General features: G+C 45.0%; 1 protein-coding gene across 2 annotated transcripts in view; it reads left to right on the top strand.

The window, feature by feature from the left end:
• The window catches only part of AGO3 (argonaute RISC catalytic component 3), a 210,676-nt gene that overhangs the window by 82,167 nt on the left and 109,811 nt on the right, over positions 1-18,698 (top strand). For both annotated transcript variants that reach the window (XM_077481720.1, XM_077481719.1), the window contains exon 4: positions 14,828-15,036. In XM_077481720.1, the coding sequence (XP_077337846.1) occupies positions 14,828-15,036 (209 nt within the window). The remainder of the gene's footprint in view (positions 1-14,827; positions 15,037-18,698) is intronic.

Genomic DNA, 18,698 nt, shown 5'->3' with positions numbered 1-18,698 from the left:
GATTTTTAAATACCAAAGTTTGGCGCCATTCCACGAGCGCGTGCTATTTTGAAGCGTGACACGTTGGGTATCTATTTACTCGGCGTATCCTCTTTTTTTCCCATTATGCAACAAAAATTGGGCTAACTTTACTGTTGTTTTTTTTTTTGAAAAAAAAAAAAAAGTGTTCGAAAAATTGCTGCACAAATACTGTGTGAGATAAAAAGTTGCAACGACCGCCATTGTATTCTCTAAGGTCTTTGCTAAAAAAATATATATAATGTTTGGGGTTCTATGTAATTTTCTATCAAAAAAAATTAGGAATTTTACATGTAGGAGAAAAATGTCAGAATTGGCCTGGGCGCGAAGTGGTTAATGTAAGGTATACACATAGAAAAACATGGGGAAAAAAGAAGCTGCGCTAATAAAGTCCAATTTTAAAATATTTGATTGTAGAAATTAACATCATCTCTCATATGGCAAGAAAATTGTGGAATCAAATTCTTCTAATATTAACACCACAGTGAGTTTGTTCAATAAGTGTGCCATCACCGTAAGAAAAACTTGCTTACCAAATGGCAAGCAAAACCAGGCATGTGGTTATAGCCTGGAAAGCATTCAAGTATTTTGTTGTAAATTTTCTTGGCAACTACAGAGCACCAAACTACATTCAGTAGTTTTACAGCAGTGGTCATCAACCTTGTCCTCGGGGCCCACTAACAGGCCAGGTTTTATGTATTCCCTTGGGGAGATGCAGATTAGAATACTGCAATCACTGAGCAGCAAATTATATCACCTGTGATGTATTTCAGTTATCTTACAAACCTGGCCTGTTAGTGGGTCCTGAGGACAGGGTTGATGACCACTGTCTTTACAGTATACAAGACCATGAAATTCACCATGTCACCGAAGATTAATTATCAGCATTCCCAGGACTTTTCCTGAAACTCTAGGTGCAGTCAGTGACAAACACGGTGACAGTTTTTACCAGGACATTGCCACAATGGAAAGATGGTGTTGGGTCAGCTGGATCCATTAGTACCGGATAACTATTGTTGAAAACTGCAGCGAGATGCACTGGAGACTGAGTACAAACGAAAATAGCAGCAAAACACTTTTAGTCCCGTTGAACTCGTGGAGCGTGTTGGAAACATTATGCAATTAAATACTTTGTCAATAAAATTAAATTTCATATTTCTCTGGATTTTTATGTGATACAGTCATGAATTATAATTATGTTTAATTTTGAAAGGGGTTATCATCATTGGCAAAAGTTTTCAGGAAGCAAAACTTTTTTGAAAAGTGTTTTGTACACTCAGTGAGACATCTATGATTAACCACCTCATTACTAGCCTGTAATATTCCTTCTCCCCCCCCCCCCTTTTTTTTTTTTTTTTTTTTTTTTTGTAGGGCCATTTTTCATTTCTTAGTACTGTGACAGAGTATACACATGGGCATTTAAAAAAATAAAAATAAAATAATAATTAAAAAAAAAAAAAAAAAACAGTTTTAATAGGTAGACATTAGGCGAGCAAAGTTTTTCTCGTTTCACAGAGCGATGGCTTTTCAAGCTTCTCCTCCTAACAAAGATACAGCAAATTGAATTAATGCAACAAGGTTCGCCCTCACTCAAATACTTAATATGTATTGTATCATGGGTAATAGTTAATGCAGTCTAAGTGTGTATAAACTGAAACCAGTAGTAACAAATTGGTACACAAATAGTTAAAGCCCAAAGATGGCTGATCTGTCAATCCAACCAAAATTATGCAAATTTTGATCAAGCAGTTCATAACCTGATTAGGACACAGGTAGCCCTGGCAATAGACAAGAGTACTGGTGGTAGAAGGCAGTCCCATGCATCGTAGGTGGGATTAGCAGGGATCTCGCGCAACTGTGAATACGACAAAAAGAGAGGCACAAAGGGGTCCTCTAAGTGCAGTAAGTAAAGCCTAGTACACACAAGCCAAATTTCGGGTGGCATCGGCCAATTCAATTGAAACTGGCCGACATTTGGCACGCATGTATGGCAGCTAATACGACAGAAGCCAGCCGTTCATGGGGTCATGGCCGAAAAAAGGTCTGCTGACCTGCTCCTAATCAGCGCTCTCGGCCAGTGGCTGAGAGCGCTGACTGGAGTGTTTTCGCGGGGATGCCGTCTCCATATCAGAACACAATAGAACAGTAGGGGGCGATCGTTGTACTAACATCAGATTGTTAGTACAGTGGCCCTGACCTTAGCGCTCAGGTTTTTTTTTTTTTTTTGTTCAAGCTGCTGGGTTGAACAAATAAAAATGCCTAGTAGTGTGTATGAGGCTTAAGAGCAAAGGATTTTTTTTTTGTGAAAGCTAAAATCATTGCCCTTATAAGTGAGGAAAAACTCTGCGCATATGACGGTGTGCATTCCACAGTCTTAGCCTCTCAGTGCTGAGCCCAAGCCAGCAAAGCAGGGATTCCCTTTCATGAGCCTACTCACTAGAGCTACCTGTGTTCTTATGAAGTTCCCAGGGGTTGCTCAAAAGGGTGTACTGATGGCAGTAGCAAAGGTAAATAAAGAAAAAGTGTGACAAATCAAAAAGAGGTGTGCGGATGGAGCAAATAAAAACATATGCCCCCAAGAGATGCATAATCATGAATAATCAATGTCAAACATATATAAAATATCAAAAACAATATATATGAAGAGAGTAAGTCAGATGGGTAAGTATTTATATAAACACAAAGTGGCACCTACACTAAAAAATCAAATAGTGTAGCTGCCCCTAACTGTGATATTCACTCTTCTAAAAAAAAAAAAATATGATTCAAAGGTGTCGCTTTATACAAAAAAAAATCATTAAAAGTAATCACATTAATAAGCATATGACCTTGATCTAAGAAGGTCAACATGCACTTTTACTGAGTTATTATCCTCTCCTCCAGCTATGCCAACTGTTCGAGGACACCAGGAAGGTCTGCATTCACTGCAAATTCACTCTCATGCCACCTAATCGGCTGTAAAGAAGCCAAGAAAAAGGAATTACATTAAGTAGTATTTAACGTTTAAAAAAAACTACTACTATAAGAATTATGTAACTCCCATTTATAAGTGCCTCTTGAAGCACCAACAATATGAGCCTGTGAATATGCTAGTAGAAAAAGCTGCCGAACCACTCTCACTAGAGCCAGCATGCATTCCAGTTATTGGGAACGCTGGCCCAGGCGCGACAGCTAAAGACTCCACCCCAACATGTTTAGCCAATTAGGCGTCTTCAGGCAACTCCGCTTCCCTGATTGGCAAAATGTATTGAGGTGGAGTCACTTCCCGCTCCTGTGATGTCACGCTTGGGCTGACGTTTGTGGTGATTGGAAAGCATGGCAGCTGTGGTGAGAGCAGAGCAGTGGCGTTTGTTACTGAGCATATTCACAGGCTGATTTTGTTTTGCCTTTAAGAGGCGCTCATAAATGTGAGTGGCATTCTTTTTATTGCGATTACAATTTTTTTATACATTAAATACTACACTATGAAATTCTTTTGGCGTATTTTACAGCTGGTATGGTGACATGAGGGTAAATTTTTAAAGTGAACGCAGCCCTTTCTGGTGTCTTTAAAGAATTGGCAGAGTTGACGAAGAGGAGGATAATCTAGTAAATGTGCATTTTGACCACCTTGTAACATAGAAGTCATATGCTTCTGGTGAGTGAGCACTTGAACTAGGAGTGATCACTTCTTGCATGAGTTGGAAGAAGACCTGTTGCAGTTGCGTACTATTTCTTTGGGTATATTAATTTGGTACACATACGGCCACTTAAAGATATTTGTATAGAGTCCACAATACATATGGACTTTTTAATGTGATTACTTTGATGCACTTTGTTAGTGTAAAGCACCACCTTTAGTTCATAGAAGTATTGTATTAAAATCACAGAAAAGCAAAATAGAGTAATAACTGATCTAAAGCCCATTATGAGTTCCATACACAATCACCATGTGAAATTAATATGCTACTTACAACCTGATGAATTCTACAAATAATGAATGATGGATATATAATTAATAAACAAGGAATTCCTTATGTTCATCTTCTTATGTCTTCTGTTGCTTAACATATCCCCGTGGCCTACAATTTGTAGGAAGAACTATTAAACCTCTTCAAACCAGATTCCGCGAACATAGAACTGTGGAAAGTGGATGCCCTAATTACAGTGTTGCAAGACATTTTGTGACTCATCATATTAAGGATCTCAGTCCCCTGCATGTAGTGACCATACAACCGATCTTGACGCTGCCTGAAGGCAAGCGATTCAAAAGCCTCTGTTCGCACGAGACATGCCGGATATTCCAGGTGATTAGTCTTAATCCAGGTGGTCTGAATGAGGAATGCACACGATGTTATCCGGTTCCCATTATTACTATCTGGCTTTCTCACAATCCATCTCAGATGGCAGTCTGAAAATAGTATATTGTGTTGTGACACGGCCCATAAGCAACCCGTAGTGTGCACTTGTTGTTTGGAGAGGGTCAGGGGGCTAGCCAGCCACCAATCCCAGATTTTGTGAAACTTTTTTTTTTTTACTTTTCCTAAGCTCAAAGGCAAGTTTGTACAGCACCGTTAACTAATTTCAACCAGAGGGCTTTTAAAGAGGTCTGTGTACCCTTCCATGATAGCAGTATAGCTTTCCTGACATAAAAATAGAGAATACGTAGTAGTCTCTTGGCATGTGAGGATAATTATATGTCACCAAAAATGCCCAGAAGCCCGTTCTTAGGATGAACAATGTTGGGGAGGCCTATAGCTGAAGAGATGAAAGAACCTACCTCTACCCTGAAGTCCCGAACCACGGTACAGGACCAGAAACAATGTAATAAAATCGGCATCTTGGCCACAGCCCCGAAAGCATTGTGCCGTAGGCATCGAACCCATTTTATGTAATCTAGCCGGTGTAAGGTGAGTGATGAAAGATCTTTATCTGTATGATACGATCCCATGATGCGATAACTGAGGTCTTGTACGTGTCGCTAAACTCTGTCCAGTCGTCCTCTGCGAGCGATATATCCATGGATGGCCATCTGGTCTAGGCCTTGCTAAATCTGTGATTAAAATTTACCATTAGGACAGTGTAGTAAGCAGAAATAAGTTTAATGGGGTCAGGCTGTCTCAACAGTTTCTCAAGTGGGGGTAGGTCAGTAGGGTCGTTCAGGGAGCCAAACTGGGTTCGGATAGGATGTCTGAGTTGGTAATAGTAGAACAGGGATGAATGTGGTAAGTCAAGTCTTAACTGATAAAAGCTTTTCCTATTAGTTGCATTGGCGGCCATTTTTTTTGAAGCCCGAGCGCTCTTTTCACCGCAGTTCTCTTGTGACAGCATTACATGTACTCACATGCTGTTTCCACTGTGTATACAGGACACTGGATGGCTTTTTCCTGAACGCTGGTGCAAGCTCTGCAGATCGTTTCACTGCTATTTTCTACAGCTGCTTTCCTCGCTCTGCACTTGGGTAACCTCCTGGGGACTACAGGCATGGCTAGTGACCATCACAGAACGCCCCAGGGTGGTGAGTCTGGCGCTAGGACACCCCCCCCCCCCCCCCCCCGCAGGCGGCAGCAGGAGGGTGGGACCTTCACTGTCCTAAAGTCCCCTTGCAGGTGGCAGACAGGGTAGGGTCAGCATGGCTTCAGAAACTGGTGTTTCTTCCCCCGAAATCCAGGCTATTGCAACCGGGTCACCTGCGGATAGCGCTGTGCCCATGGACACCTTGACGGTGGTCCTTAACTAATTTGTTGCAAAAATAGAGGCGGTGTGTGGAAGGAAAGGTGTGCGTAAAAGGCCCCTGCCTCTCCCCCCCCCCCCCTCTGGGGAGAGCTTTGATGCAGATGCGGGCCCTGCTGCGGATGGTGACCCCTGCTCTGACCTGACCAGGCCCATTCGGACAGCGAGGATGATTCCCCATCCGGGTCTGGGCACGACAAAGCGCTTGTTCGAACACTTATCACAGCTGTGCGTGATACCCTGAAGATCCAGGAACCAGCGGATACCTCTGCTGATGTATCGGTCCCGCAAGCCAGCACGTTCACCTAAGGTGTTCCCGTATTTGACTTATTTTGACAAATTCATCTACAGGGAATGGAGTCGGGCGCAAAGGACCTTTTCGGTCCCCAAAAACATGGCGGTACGTTACCCCTTTGAGGAAAGCCTTCTCAAGAAGTGGTCGGCTCCTCCAGTCATGGACCCCCTCAGTATCTAGGTTAAATAAAGTAATCACGATCCTGGTTGAGGGGACACCTGCATTCAAGGATCCCTTGTTTACGGTTGTGGGGTCAGCCATGCGACCAGTACTGGCATCCGCACTGGTGTCGCAGACACTGACTGAGTGGGCAAAACTTTTGCACCGTGAATTGGGAGAGCAAAAGGCCTCCCCTGTCTGCGTGGAACTAGCAGACCAACTAGTGCAAGGCCTTAAGTACGTTTGTGACGCAGCCCTGAATACTCTCCCTCGGTTATCCAGGGCTTCAGTGTCAGCTGTGATTCTGAGGCGCCTAATTTGGCTAAAATGCTGGTCTGCTGACCAAGCATCCAAGAAAGTCCTGACGGATCTTCCCTTTCTTGGCGACTGGCTCTTTGGAGCCTCATTGGATGACATTATTAAAAATGCCACGGGTGGTAAGAGTACACTACTCCCACAGGCCAGGAAGGCTAAGGAGCCACGCCGCAGGCAAGGGCCCTCTTTTTTCCGCTCACAAGCAGCTTTTTTGTTCGCCCAGTGCTTCGACAAAACGTTCCCAGCCCGACAGAACGTCCATCGACGGTCAAAAGCGTCCCTGGAACCACAAGCCTAACAAGCCTGCGAACAAAAGTGCTACCGCATGAAGGTTTGCCCCCACCCACCTATCGGGTGGGGGGTCGCCTTCGGGAGTTTGCAGCTCGGTGGACCTCCTGGTTATCCGACCAATGGGTCTGCGACCTGATTTCCACAGGCTACAAGATAGTTTCTCTCTTGGCCGCTGAACAGATTCTTTCCCCTGCAGCATACCCGGTTCGCCGGGAGGCCCTGTTAGGGGCAGTGAAGGGCTTGATGAATCAGGGGGTGATTGTACCAGTTCCGGAATCGGAAGGCTTCCAGGGGTTCGACTCAAATATGTTTGTGGTTCCCATGAAGGAAGGGATACGTCCAATTTTGCACTTAAAAGCCTTCAATCACTTTGTAAAAGTGCAGAGGTTCAGAATGGAATCAGTTTGCTCAGTAGTCACTGCACTCCATCAAGGGGACTCCCTGGCGTCCTTGGACATCCAGGATGCGTACCTGCATATACCCATATGCCTTCGGCATCAAAAATTTCTGCGTTTGGCAGTTGGGAAAGCCCACTACCAGTTTGTGGCTCTTCCCTTTGGCCTGGCATCAGCCCCTGAGTCTTTACCAAAGTACTGGCTCCAGTATTGGTGTTGCTGTGACAACACAGGATCGCGATCGTGGGTTACCTAGACGATTTCCTCCTGAGAGCATCTTCCGCCTCAGAATTAGAGGAGGATGTGGCGATCACCATGCAGAGAATTTGGGTGGCTGTTGAACCTAAGGAAGTCTGTGATTGTACCGACCCAGCGTCTGGAGTACATAGGTTTTACTATTGGACTCCAGGGAAGCGAGGGTCTTTCTCCCCTCAGACAAATTGCGGACTCTCAGATCTGCAGTCAAACTACTGATGAACCGCAAATGGTCGTCGCTCCGCTTTTGCATGCGAGTGCTGGGGCTCATGGTAGCCTCCTTCGCGGCGGTACCTTATGCCCAGTTCCACACCAGAGTCCTACATAAGGAGATCTTGACGAAATGGGACAAATCTCTGTTGTCCCTGGATCGACAGATCCAGGTGAGCCAGCCAGTCGGGGACTCCCTGATCTGGTGGTTGAGGTCCCCGGTGATTTCATCCGGAAAATCGTTCCTTCCTCTGAAATGGACGGTGATCACTACGGACGCCAGTCTGTCCCGCTGGGGTGGAGCGATGGGGATTCATTTGGCTCAGGGTCTCTGGTCCACGGAAGAATCCAAGTTGCGGATCAATCTGCTCGAATTGAGAGCGATCAGGCTGTGTCTCCACACATGGTCGATGTGTCTTCTGGGGCGTCCGAACAGGATACAGTCAGACAATGCCACGGCTGTGGCGTACATAAATCACCAAGGGGGAACAAGAAGCTCAGCCGCTGCTCGGGAGGTTGCTCGCATACTTCGGTGGGCAGAGCGACACGTTCCGGCCCTGTCGGCCATTTACATCCCGGGGGTAGAAAATTGGCAGGTGGACTATCTGAGTCGACAGATGCTAAACCCAGGAGAATGGGCATTGCATCCGGAGATATTCAGGCTGCTGTGCTTGAAGTGGGGTACACCAGATGTGGATCTATTGGCCTCCCATCTTAATCGGAAGGTGCCAAGATTCGTGTCCAGGACGAGAGATTCGTGGGCAGACGCGTCAGACGCGCTGGCGGCTCCATGGGATCAGTACCAGCTGATCTATGCCTTTCCTCCACTAAAACTGTTGCCACGTCTGCTTCGCAGAGTGGAAGCCATGGGGATTTCAGTAATCCTGGTTGCCCCAGATTGGCCTCAGCGGCCCTGGTATGCAGACCTGGTGCGTCTGGTGGCAGATGCTCCCTGTCGACTGCCGCTGTGAGGGGACCTCCTATCTCAAGGTCCAATTTTTCACCCTGCTTTACCATCGCTGGCTTTAACGGCATGGCTATTGAGAGCCAGGTGTTGAACTGGGGTCTGTCGGACTTTGTGATTCCAACTATGTTGAGGGCGCGGAAATCTTCTTCACGGAAGATATACCATCGTACCTGGAAGGCCTACATCTCCATGTGTGAGGAGAAAGGATGGCATCCGCGCTCCTTTTCTATATCCAGGATCCTGCTGTTTCTTCAGCAAGGAGTAGACCAGAAGTTGGCGTTAAGCACCATTAAGGCACAAATTTCAGCCTTGGCTGTCTTTTTTTTTTTTTTTTTTTTTCCAGCGACCCCTGGCGTCTCATTCATTAGTGAGTACCTTTGTTCAGGGGATACGATATGTAGTCCATCCGGTGCGTTCACTGTTACCTCCCGTGGGATTTGAACCTGATGTTGTTGGTGCTTCAAAAGCCCACCGTTTGAGAATATCAGGGAAATTCCCTTATTGACCCTTTCACAGAAGGTGGTTTTCCTAGTGGCCATAACATCGGCCAGGTGGATTTCGGAATTGGCGGCCTTGTCCTGCAAATCGCCTTATCTGGTCATCCACAGGGATAAGGTGGTGTTGCGTCCGCAACCATCCTTTCTACCTAAGGTGGTATCAGCCTTTCGTATGAATGAGGACATTGTATTGCCATCATTGTGTTCTAAGCCGAAGCACCCCAAAGAGGTGGCACCTCATGCTCTCGATGTGGTTGGGGCTCTAAAAGTGTATTTGTCGGCCACAGCTCCCTTTCGGAAGTCAGACTCGCTGTTTGTTTTGGTGGCTGGTCCAAAGAAGGGTATGGCGGTCTCGTCTGCCACCATTTCTAGGTGGATCAGACAGATTGTAGTCCAAGCCTACGCCTTGAAGGGGCAGGTGCTCCCCTTTCCAGTCACGACCCACTCTACAAGGGCAATCGGAACGTCTTGGGCCTTCTGACACCAAGTGTCGGTCGCTCAGGTGTGTAAGGCGGCGACCTGGTCGTCTGTCCATACGTTTACCAAGTTTTACAAGGTAGACGTTAGTGCATCGGCTGATGCCTGTTTTGGCCACAAAGTTTTGCAGGTGGCCGTGTAATTGCAATGGAGATTTTTCCTGTTTTTATGATAAAAACGCAGTACTGTTGGTTAATGCACTGTTGAATTACTTCCGCAAAAAGGTTGCGGTGTTGGGGATCTTTCCTGTTGAAAATACCCGGTTATATGGCGGTGTGTTTTTCCGTACACTGCTGTTTTTTTGGGTGGGTTTAGTTTCACTAGTTCCCACTTGCCATGGTGGATGAAGTGTTTTTTTTTATTCTGTTTTTCCCACCCCTCATTTGACACTGCTTGGGGACGTCCCATTTAGTTAGAGAGGAGCTGTGTCAGTCAGTGAATATAAGAGAAAATGGGATTTTTGTACTCACCGTAAAAAAAATTATTTTCTCTGTAATTCACCGACTGACACAGCACCCACCCCTCCTTTTCTCTACGTTATACTGCTTGTTGACGTACTGAGTCTGCTGGGGCAGCAGGGAGGGTTGTTAGCACAGGGTCCGCCCCCAGGGGCGGTACTGAAAGTTCTGTGTATTGTGTTACAATTTTGCCTAGTTCGCCTAATGGCAGGCTAACAACCTATTTAGTTACAGAGGAGCTGTGTTGGTCGGTGAATTTATACCCCCTTAGAGTACCAGCGGTTAGGGTCATGTAAGGAGTACAGCTCCCGTAGGGTGGGATTAAACCATAGAGGGTTATTACGGGACATCGACTGTGTATGTCGAGAAATTTTTGTAGTGATATATCGAAAAATTTAAAGGGATGTAGCCAGCATAGAGGTGCCTGGTCTAGATGGAACTCTGCCTCTATAGACAATGTTGTGAAGAGTTTCCATGGAAATGGCTCTCCCAGTAGTGGTGCAGGTATTCGCTGAGACTGGTTGCAACCAGTCATGAATATGCACCAGCTGAGACGCTAAATAGTATACGAAGACATTTGGAAATGCCAAGCCCACCAAATGTGCAACCTTAGCGTCTCAAGTGCCACCCTAGGGGAACCGCCATTCCACAGAAACGTTGTACAGATTGTGTCTATACGTTTGAAAACAGATTTAGGTATTTTGCAAGGGGAGTTAGCCAGAATATATAGCAATTTTGGTAGGTAGATCATTTTAAGTGTATTTGCCCTCCCCATAAGATCCAGAGGCACGTCCATCCATTGCTTAGTCTGCTCCTGCAGGCGAGTCAATAGCGGCTCAAAGTTAATGGTGGTATATGTGGATAGGGGAGTTTGTACCAGAACTCCGAGGTACCTAAAGGAGGACACCACCTGCAGTCTGGAGTCTGGATGAATCTGAGAAATCGCAGCAGAGTCCAGGGGGAAAAGACTGGATTTGTCCCAACTCACCCGGAAACCTGAGAAATCCCTGAATTTGTTAATCTCAGCCAACAATGACTGGAGTGACACGTTGGTGTCAGCAAGGTACACCAAGGTGTCATCTGCATAAAGTGAGACTCCTCCCTCTATGGAGGCAATAGGAAGACCTTTAATGGTTGTGGAGGAACGGATGCACACTGCCAATGGCTCCATGGCTAGGGCAAACAGGAGTGGGGACAGTGGGCACCCCTGCCTTGTACCCCTAGTGATTAAGAATGACTCAGTGACCGAAGAGTTAACCTGAACACGGGCCTGTGGGGGAAGTGTAGAGGAGCTTTATCCATGCCGCCACATGGGGGCCAAATCCATATAACTGTAACACCCGAAAGAGGTATGGCCACTCCACGCTATCGAATGCTTTACATGTGTCCAGGGACACAATGGCCTGTATAGGGGAACAATCATATGGGTATTTCAAATTGTGGAATAGTCTGCGAATATTCATTCTGGTGGACCTTCCAGGTATAAAACCACCCTGGTAACTATTGACCAAGGTCGTTGCAATGGCATTCAAGCGGTTTGCCAATACTTTGGTCAATATCTTAACATCCACATTTATGAGGGATATTGGACGATATGAATCGCATTTGTGGGGGGGGGGGGAACTCCGGTATCTAATGCTTTGTTATATGTACGCAGCAGATATGGGCACAGCAAATCCCTAAACAGTGTGTACCATTCAGTTGGAAAGCCATCCAGACCGGGAATTTTGTGTGATGGCATCTGTGAAATGGCCACTGCCTCCGACTCAGCTCTCTGTTCAGTCGAGAGAGAAGGAAGAGAAATGTCCGCTAGGTAGTCATTCAGTTGGGGTTTGGTGTAGTCAGCTCTGGAAGTGTAGAAGTCTTTATAGAAGTTTAAAAAGGCCTCCATGATATCCCCGGGGGTGTTACTGATTTGGCCCTGTATAGTAAGGATACGTGGGATAGATATGGGGGGTTGGTCCGGTCTAGTTAGATATGCTAGATGAGCAGCATGTAACATTCGCTTTTGTGTAAGATCTAACAGACGGAGTTCATACTCCCTGCGCTTCTGAAGCCATGCTTCTCTCGTGTCAGCGGCTGGGTTGGAAGCGTAAACTGACTCCGCCCGCACCATGTCAGTTTCCAATTCTTCCGTAAGTTGCTTATCATTTTTCCGCAAGACCCCAGTGATGGACATAAAGGTGCCCCTCAATGTGGTCCTTAAGGCCTCCCATTCAATGGATGCGTCCACTGTTCCCAAATTGTCCTTCCAGTAGCCCGTGATACCCCACCTGCACCCTCCCTGCACCACCTCATCCTCCAGGCAGTAAGAATTCAGACGACAAATAGCAGAGCCCGAGCCCGGGAGGATGGCAAGGTCCACAGAGAGAGAGAGGAGCATAGTCTGAGACACCCCTGGGCAAGTATGAAACCGCAGAAACAATGGGAAGAGTGTCTGCTGGGGCAAAGGCTAAATCAATCCGAGACATGGTGCGGAAGGAGTCTGAGTGACAAGAGTACTGGCTCCTGTCTGAGTGCTTCCAGCGCCTTACCTCTGTAAGGTCATAAACCTGCATCCAATCTAGAAAAGAGGGAAATGGCCTTCCCCCACCCCCAAGCAGACCCTAGCATGGTCCAATATGGCATTAAAGTCTCTCACATAAAGTAAAAGCCCAGGGGGTCTAGTCAACAATTGAAGTGACAGTTTGGATAAAACTTCCACCGAAAATGGGGGAGGAATATAAACGTTTACAAGAGTAAATGTCACAGAGGAGATATCTCCCATCTGGATCTGACTTGACTTGTAAAGTTTCAGCCTGAAGGGACTTGGCTAGTAATATAGAGACCCCCCCTGGAATAGTTTGTGTGGGTGGTGTGATATGATTGGGCCAGCTATGAGCGTTTAAGAGCTCTCACCTTAGTACCAGTGAGGTGGGTCTCTTGGAGGCATATAATATGGGGACAACTTTTTTTTAAGACTGAAAAAACCAAGGACCGCTTCTGGGGTGCATTCATACCTCTAGTGTTCCATGACACTATCCTTAAGGGTTTTGCCATTCTAAGTTATACATTATATCATAGTCATATATAAGTATAAGTGCAATCATCACCCTGAACATATTAAAGCACATCTACAGTATATTGCATATGTTTGTCTCCATATAGGTATAAGCTGTTAACGAATAAGACAGAGCAAACCAATAGACCGCCCTGAGCAGTAACTTTGAAAAATACAAAAAATGAAAAAGGAAAAAAAAAAAAAGTTAGTAGTAAAAGCAAAAATGTAACCCCTGTAGAATACCTCTTGCTCAGCCACCCCCAACTTAGCGAGCCTTGGATCCTTGAACCTAGAAAACCCGTCTGATGTCAAAGAGGGTCCAAACTGTTCCGTGGCCACGTCACTAACTGGTGGGGGGGGGGGGGAAGGGGGGTAGCGTGGAGAGCTGTGTGGCTCTCAACTGGAAATAAAAAAGAAAGGGGGAAAAAACATCATTGCCCAGGTCCAGGATGTGTTACACACGTATTCAGGGGTATAGGCCTTCGCCATGGCCGAAAAAGAAAAGCAGGTCCTTTTGAAGAATAGTTGTGGGTGCAGTCCAAGCCTACGCCTTGAAGGGGCAGGTGCCCCCTTTTCCAGTCACGGCCCACTCTACAAGAGCAATCGGAATGTATTGGGCCTTCTGACACCAAGCGTCTGTCACTCAGGTGTGTAAGGCGGCGACCTGGTCGTCTGTCCATACGTTTGCCAAGTTCTACAAGGTAGATGTCAGTGCAGCGGCTGATGCCTGTTTTGGCCACAAAGTTTTGCAGGCGGCCGTGTAGTTGCAATTGAGATTTTTCCTGGTTTTTCGATAAAAATGCAGTATTGTTTGTTAATGCACTGTTGCATTACTTCCGCAAAAAGGTGTTGGGGATCTCTCCTGTTGAGAATGCCCGGTTATGGCGGTGTGTTTTTCTGTACACTGCTGTTTTTTGTGGGTTTAGTTTCACTAGTTCCCACTTGCCATGGTGGATGAAGTTTTAATGCTTTTGTTTCCCACCCCTCGTTTGGCACTGCTTGGGGACATCCCATTTGGTTACATAGAGGAGCTGTGTCGGTCAGTGAATATAAGGGAAAATAGGATTTTTGTACTCATCGTAAAATCCTTTTCTCTGTAATTCACAGACCGACACAGCACCCACCCCTCCTTTTCTCTACGTTGTACTGCTTGTTGACGTACTGAGTTCTGCCTGGGCAGCAGGGAAGTTTGTTGGCACAGGGTCCGCCCCCCCGGGGCGTGACTAAAGTTCTGTGTATTGTGTTACAATCTTTGCCTAGTTCTCCTAATGGCAGGCTAACAAACCCATTTAGTTACAGAGAGGAGCTGTGTCGGCCGGTGAATTACAGAGAAAAGGATTTTACGGTGAGTACAAAAATCCTATTTTTTTTGGTCCGCACCAGAATCGGATTACATGGGTGTTCACACCCATGCGATCCAATTCATGTCGGAACAGACAGTACGCAGTGCAATATGCGAGCTGAAATGGGTGTGTCATTAACAATGTATTAACACTCCCGGCAGTTTGTATATGGCAGTGTGAATTTCTGTGCGATGCGAGTCGGGTGGCATGCGGGAACCTGCAGTGGATTCGTAGGATTACTGCATTGCACAAGTGTGAATCGAGCCTTAAGAGTTGAATACAAGAATGCCTTATTCAGCTGTAGTTATGTGTACTCCTTTACTGAGATATGCATTTGTGTCTCTATGCCAGCTCCTCATTTACAAACCTGTACAGATTATTGTTTGTTTTTTTAGGTGGATTTGGATGTAACATTACCAGGAGAAGGAGGCAAAGATCGCCCCTTTAAGGTCTCCATCAAATTTGTTTCCCGAATAAGCTGGCACCTACTGCATGAAGTACTAACTGGAAGGTCCCTCCCCGAGCCATTGGAACTGGACAAGCCAATAAGTACCAACCCAGTCCACGCCGTTGATGTTGTATTACGCCATCTGCCCTCCATGAAGTACGTACAAAGCTAGCAAGCCATATCCTTGAAATACTTTTCTCTTTATTTTAATGGACCATTGAAATTTTACTTAAAATTGATGATGCCTTATGTAATTAAGGACTCATTCACATCAGAGCGTGTTATCACTTTCATAACATGCTTGGTTAAATGCATACTGCGCTGCAGTGTGTTGGGAACATGAATTGCAGTGCTTTATATATTTTCTAAACTTCAATATTATGTGCTACGATGCTTTAAAACACGTTGAACACGCTGCACTGCACAAAAATGCAACATGTCCTACAGCTTTTCTTTTTTGCAGCTTACACCAAAGCAGTGTGGTGTTAACTAAAGCCATCAGACAGAAGTATATTTGCCTTGTTTATGCATTGAAAAATGCTGCCCAACACTGCTGGTGTGAAGGAGCCCTAATAATATGTGAGCTATTTAACCTGCCTAACTATTTGGGTTTCTGTTTAGCTAGTAATTCACACACTTCTGTAGAGCCTAGAAGGTAGCACCATTAGTTCTTACTCTTTACTTCGTCTGCTCGCTGTGCAGTAAAACAGCCACATCTCTCAAAATGGGTTTCAGTCTGTGCATATACTTATGTACATCCCGCTTGGGGATGGTCATGTGATTCTCCGTGTCAGCCAGTCATGGCTGCAGGGCAGAGGAGAGAGTACACAACAGCTGGTAAAACCTGGAGCAATGACATTGCCCATAGGCACTTATGGCCCATCTCTTGTCAGCGCTTCCTCCTGTCCCCTGCAACCACTGCTGGTCAACACAAGGCAGCCGAATTACATGACTGGAATGGGCTGAAAATAGTTAAGTATATACTGTACACTTTTTTTATACAGATAAGTCAGCATAGGTGTTAGGAGAGAGGAGGGGGCAGTGTTTAAGACTAGTTAGGTCTAAACACTTGCTGACCAGCAGTAGTAATTTTACTGCTGGCCGGCGGCTCTGTTTCTGGACAAAGTACTGGTGTGCCTTGGGTGCTTCACCTGGGGCGCACAGTGTGACAATGCTTGGTATCTGGATACTGTAATCAGCCCAGATACCACGTGATAATTGTTTACTGCTTGAATACCAGCAAAAGAAATCTCTACTTGTATGAAAAAAAATATATATAAACTTCATTTGCGTACAGTGTTGCATGACTGATAATTGCCAGTTAAGGTAGGATAGTGCTGAATGGCAAAACAATTGGCTGGTCACGAAGGGGGTAAAACCTTCCTGAGGTCAAGTGGCTAAAGAGTAACTTCTTTTTGTTGAGAAAAAACACCATTCCCCTCTGGGTTATCTATGCGCATTGCAAGGATTTCAACCACTTCAAGATATTTTCTGCCACTTTTTGTTTACTTGTAACAATCAGTAATTTTTGCTAGAAAATTAATTGGAACCCCCAAACATTGTGTGTATGTATGTATGTGTGTGTATATGTGTATGTGTGTATATATATATATATATATATATATATATATATATAATTTTTTTTATAGCTAGGACAGTGCAGCCACCCGAATGCTCCACCTGACAGGCAGTAGTCTGCTTTTCAAATTTACACACAATCCCACTGGCTGTAGCCACTGGGAATGTGTGTAAAACCTCCCACTGTCAAGTCCCTACGGCTTACAGACCTGGCAGCGAAAGGGTTAAACCCAAAACCAAAAATGTCATATATTTTGCAGTTAACAATCTTAACAATTTTTATTTTTTTACTTCTTCCCCTCTGTTTTTGCCTGGTGACCTATCTAAGTGGTTTGTTTTATTTATTTATATATATATATATATATATATATATATATATATATATATATATATATATATATATATATATATATATATATATATATATATATATATTCATATATATATATATATATATATATAATATTGTATTTTTTGTGAAAATTAATATACATGAAATTACATACAAAGGAAAATCTCACTGCTATGGTTGACTTCAGCCCATAATACTCCATTGTTGCTAGGGAAGAGCTCTCTGTATCTCCAGAAGTGACTGACACCTGTCCATAGATCCTGGAAACTCCTATTCTTATAGGTTAATCCTCATACGAATCTTCTGTATAGCTATATCATGTGAGGCTAGGACTTCAAGGATAGCTGTGATCTACCCACCCCCTGGACCAGTATCAACCTTTCTTGATGAATTCTACAATTCTACACCTGGCTACCCTAGTTTCTCTTTTATGAAATCCCGACTATCACTGGCTGTATAGTGGTGTAGTGGTTAGCACTTTCACCTAGCAGCAATAGGGTCCCTGGTTCAAATCCCAACCACGACCCCATCTGCCTGGAGTTTGCATGTTCTCCTTGTGTCTGCATGGGTTTCCGCTGGGTACTCCGGTTTCCTCCCATACTCCAAAGATACGCTGGTAGGTTAATTAGATCCTGTCTAGAAATTGGCCCATGTATGTGTTTATAAGAGTGCCGGTACCCTAGGGGGTAAAAGGACCGTGCTACACCCAGATGGACACCAGCAACAAGCACCCTGACGTGACTTGGTTGGCATAGGCAATGCTATACAAGTCATTCATTCATTACCATAACCATCATTCTCGGGGACTTCAACATCCCTACTAATACTAAAGCCCCATACACACATCAGATTATCTGCTGAGTTTTTCCTTCAGATTTACCAAAACCATATAATATGAGGACAAACCTTAGGATTTTCAATGTGTATGCAATCAGGCAGGCCCTTCTACTACATGGTTTTGGTAAATCTGAAGGAAAAACTCAGCAGATAATCTGATAGTGTGTATGGGGCTTTACACTCCTGCTACTTCCAAACGTTTCAGTCTAACCTCCTCCTTTGACCTGCAGCAATGAATACATGCTTCTACTCACTCTGAAGGCAATACCCCTTGACCTAGTTTTCTCCCACCTATGCACTCCGTGCAAGCTCTGCAACTATCCTTACCCTCTATCTGATTTCTACCTTATTAGTTTCACTCTCTCCCTCTCCTCTCCCAACCGCCTAACGGTTACCCATAGAAACCTACACCATCTCAACCCTTCTCTACTTTGCTACTGACCACCTCTGACAAAATTGCACCCCTGTCCTGCACCAACCTAGCCACCTTTGTCTACAACACTTAACTTCTAGCCTCACTGGACAAACTGGCCCCCCTCACTACATACAGAATCAGGCCCCATCCCCTTCAACCTTGGCAAACAGATGACACTAGAAGTCTGAAAAAACACAGCCGTGCTCTTGAGCACCTGTGGCTCAAGACGAAGTCCCAGAAAGTTTTCAGCCAGTATAAATCTGCCCTCCAAAAATATAATTCCTGCCTCCTCCCTGCCAAGCAGACCTACTTTGTCTCTCTCAATAACACCTTATCATCCCGTCCCCATCAACTCTTCTCTACCTTCAACTCTCTACTTCGTCCTCCACCCACCAACTCACTCACTGCCCAAGAGATCGCCAATCACTTCAAACAGAAGATTGATAGAATTCGCAAGGAGATCTCTACTGTTCAGAAACCCTCCACACTTTACACTTCATGCCCACAGGTACAATCATTATGAATGAATGAATGAATGAAATATTTGTATAGCGTAAAATGCGAACTGAATCGCCTCTAGGCGCTGTGGCGAGCTTTGATCATCTGCTAAAAGAGGAAGGTCTTGAGTTTTTTCCT

This window comes from Lithobates pipiens, unplaced genomic scaffold (assembly GCF_037356315.1).
Source record: "Lithobates pipiens isolate NorthernLeopardFrog02 unplaced genomic scaffold, aLitPip1_a1.2 Scaffold_16, whole genome shotgun sequence".
Classification (NCBI taxonomy): Eukaryota; Metazoa; Chordata; class Amphibia; order Anura; family Ranidae; genus Lithobates; species Lithobates pipiens.
Note: the sequence above shows the minus strand (reverse complement) of the source record. Positions and strands in the feature narration are given on the sequence as shown.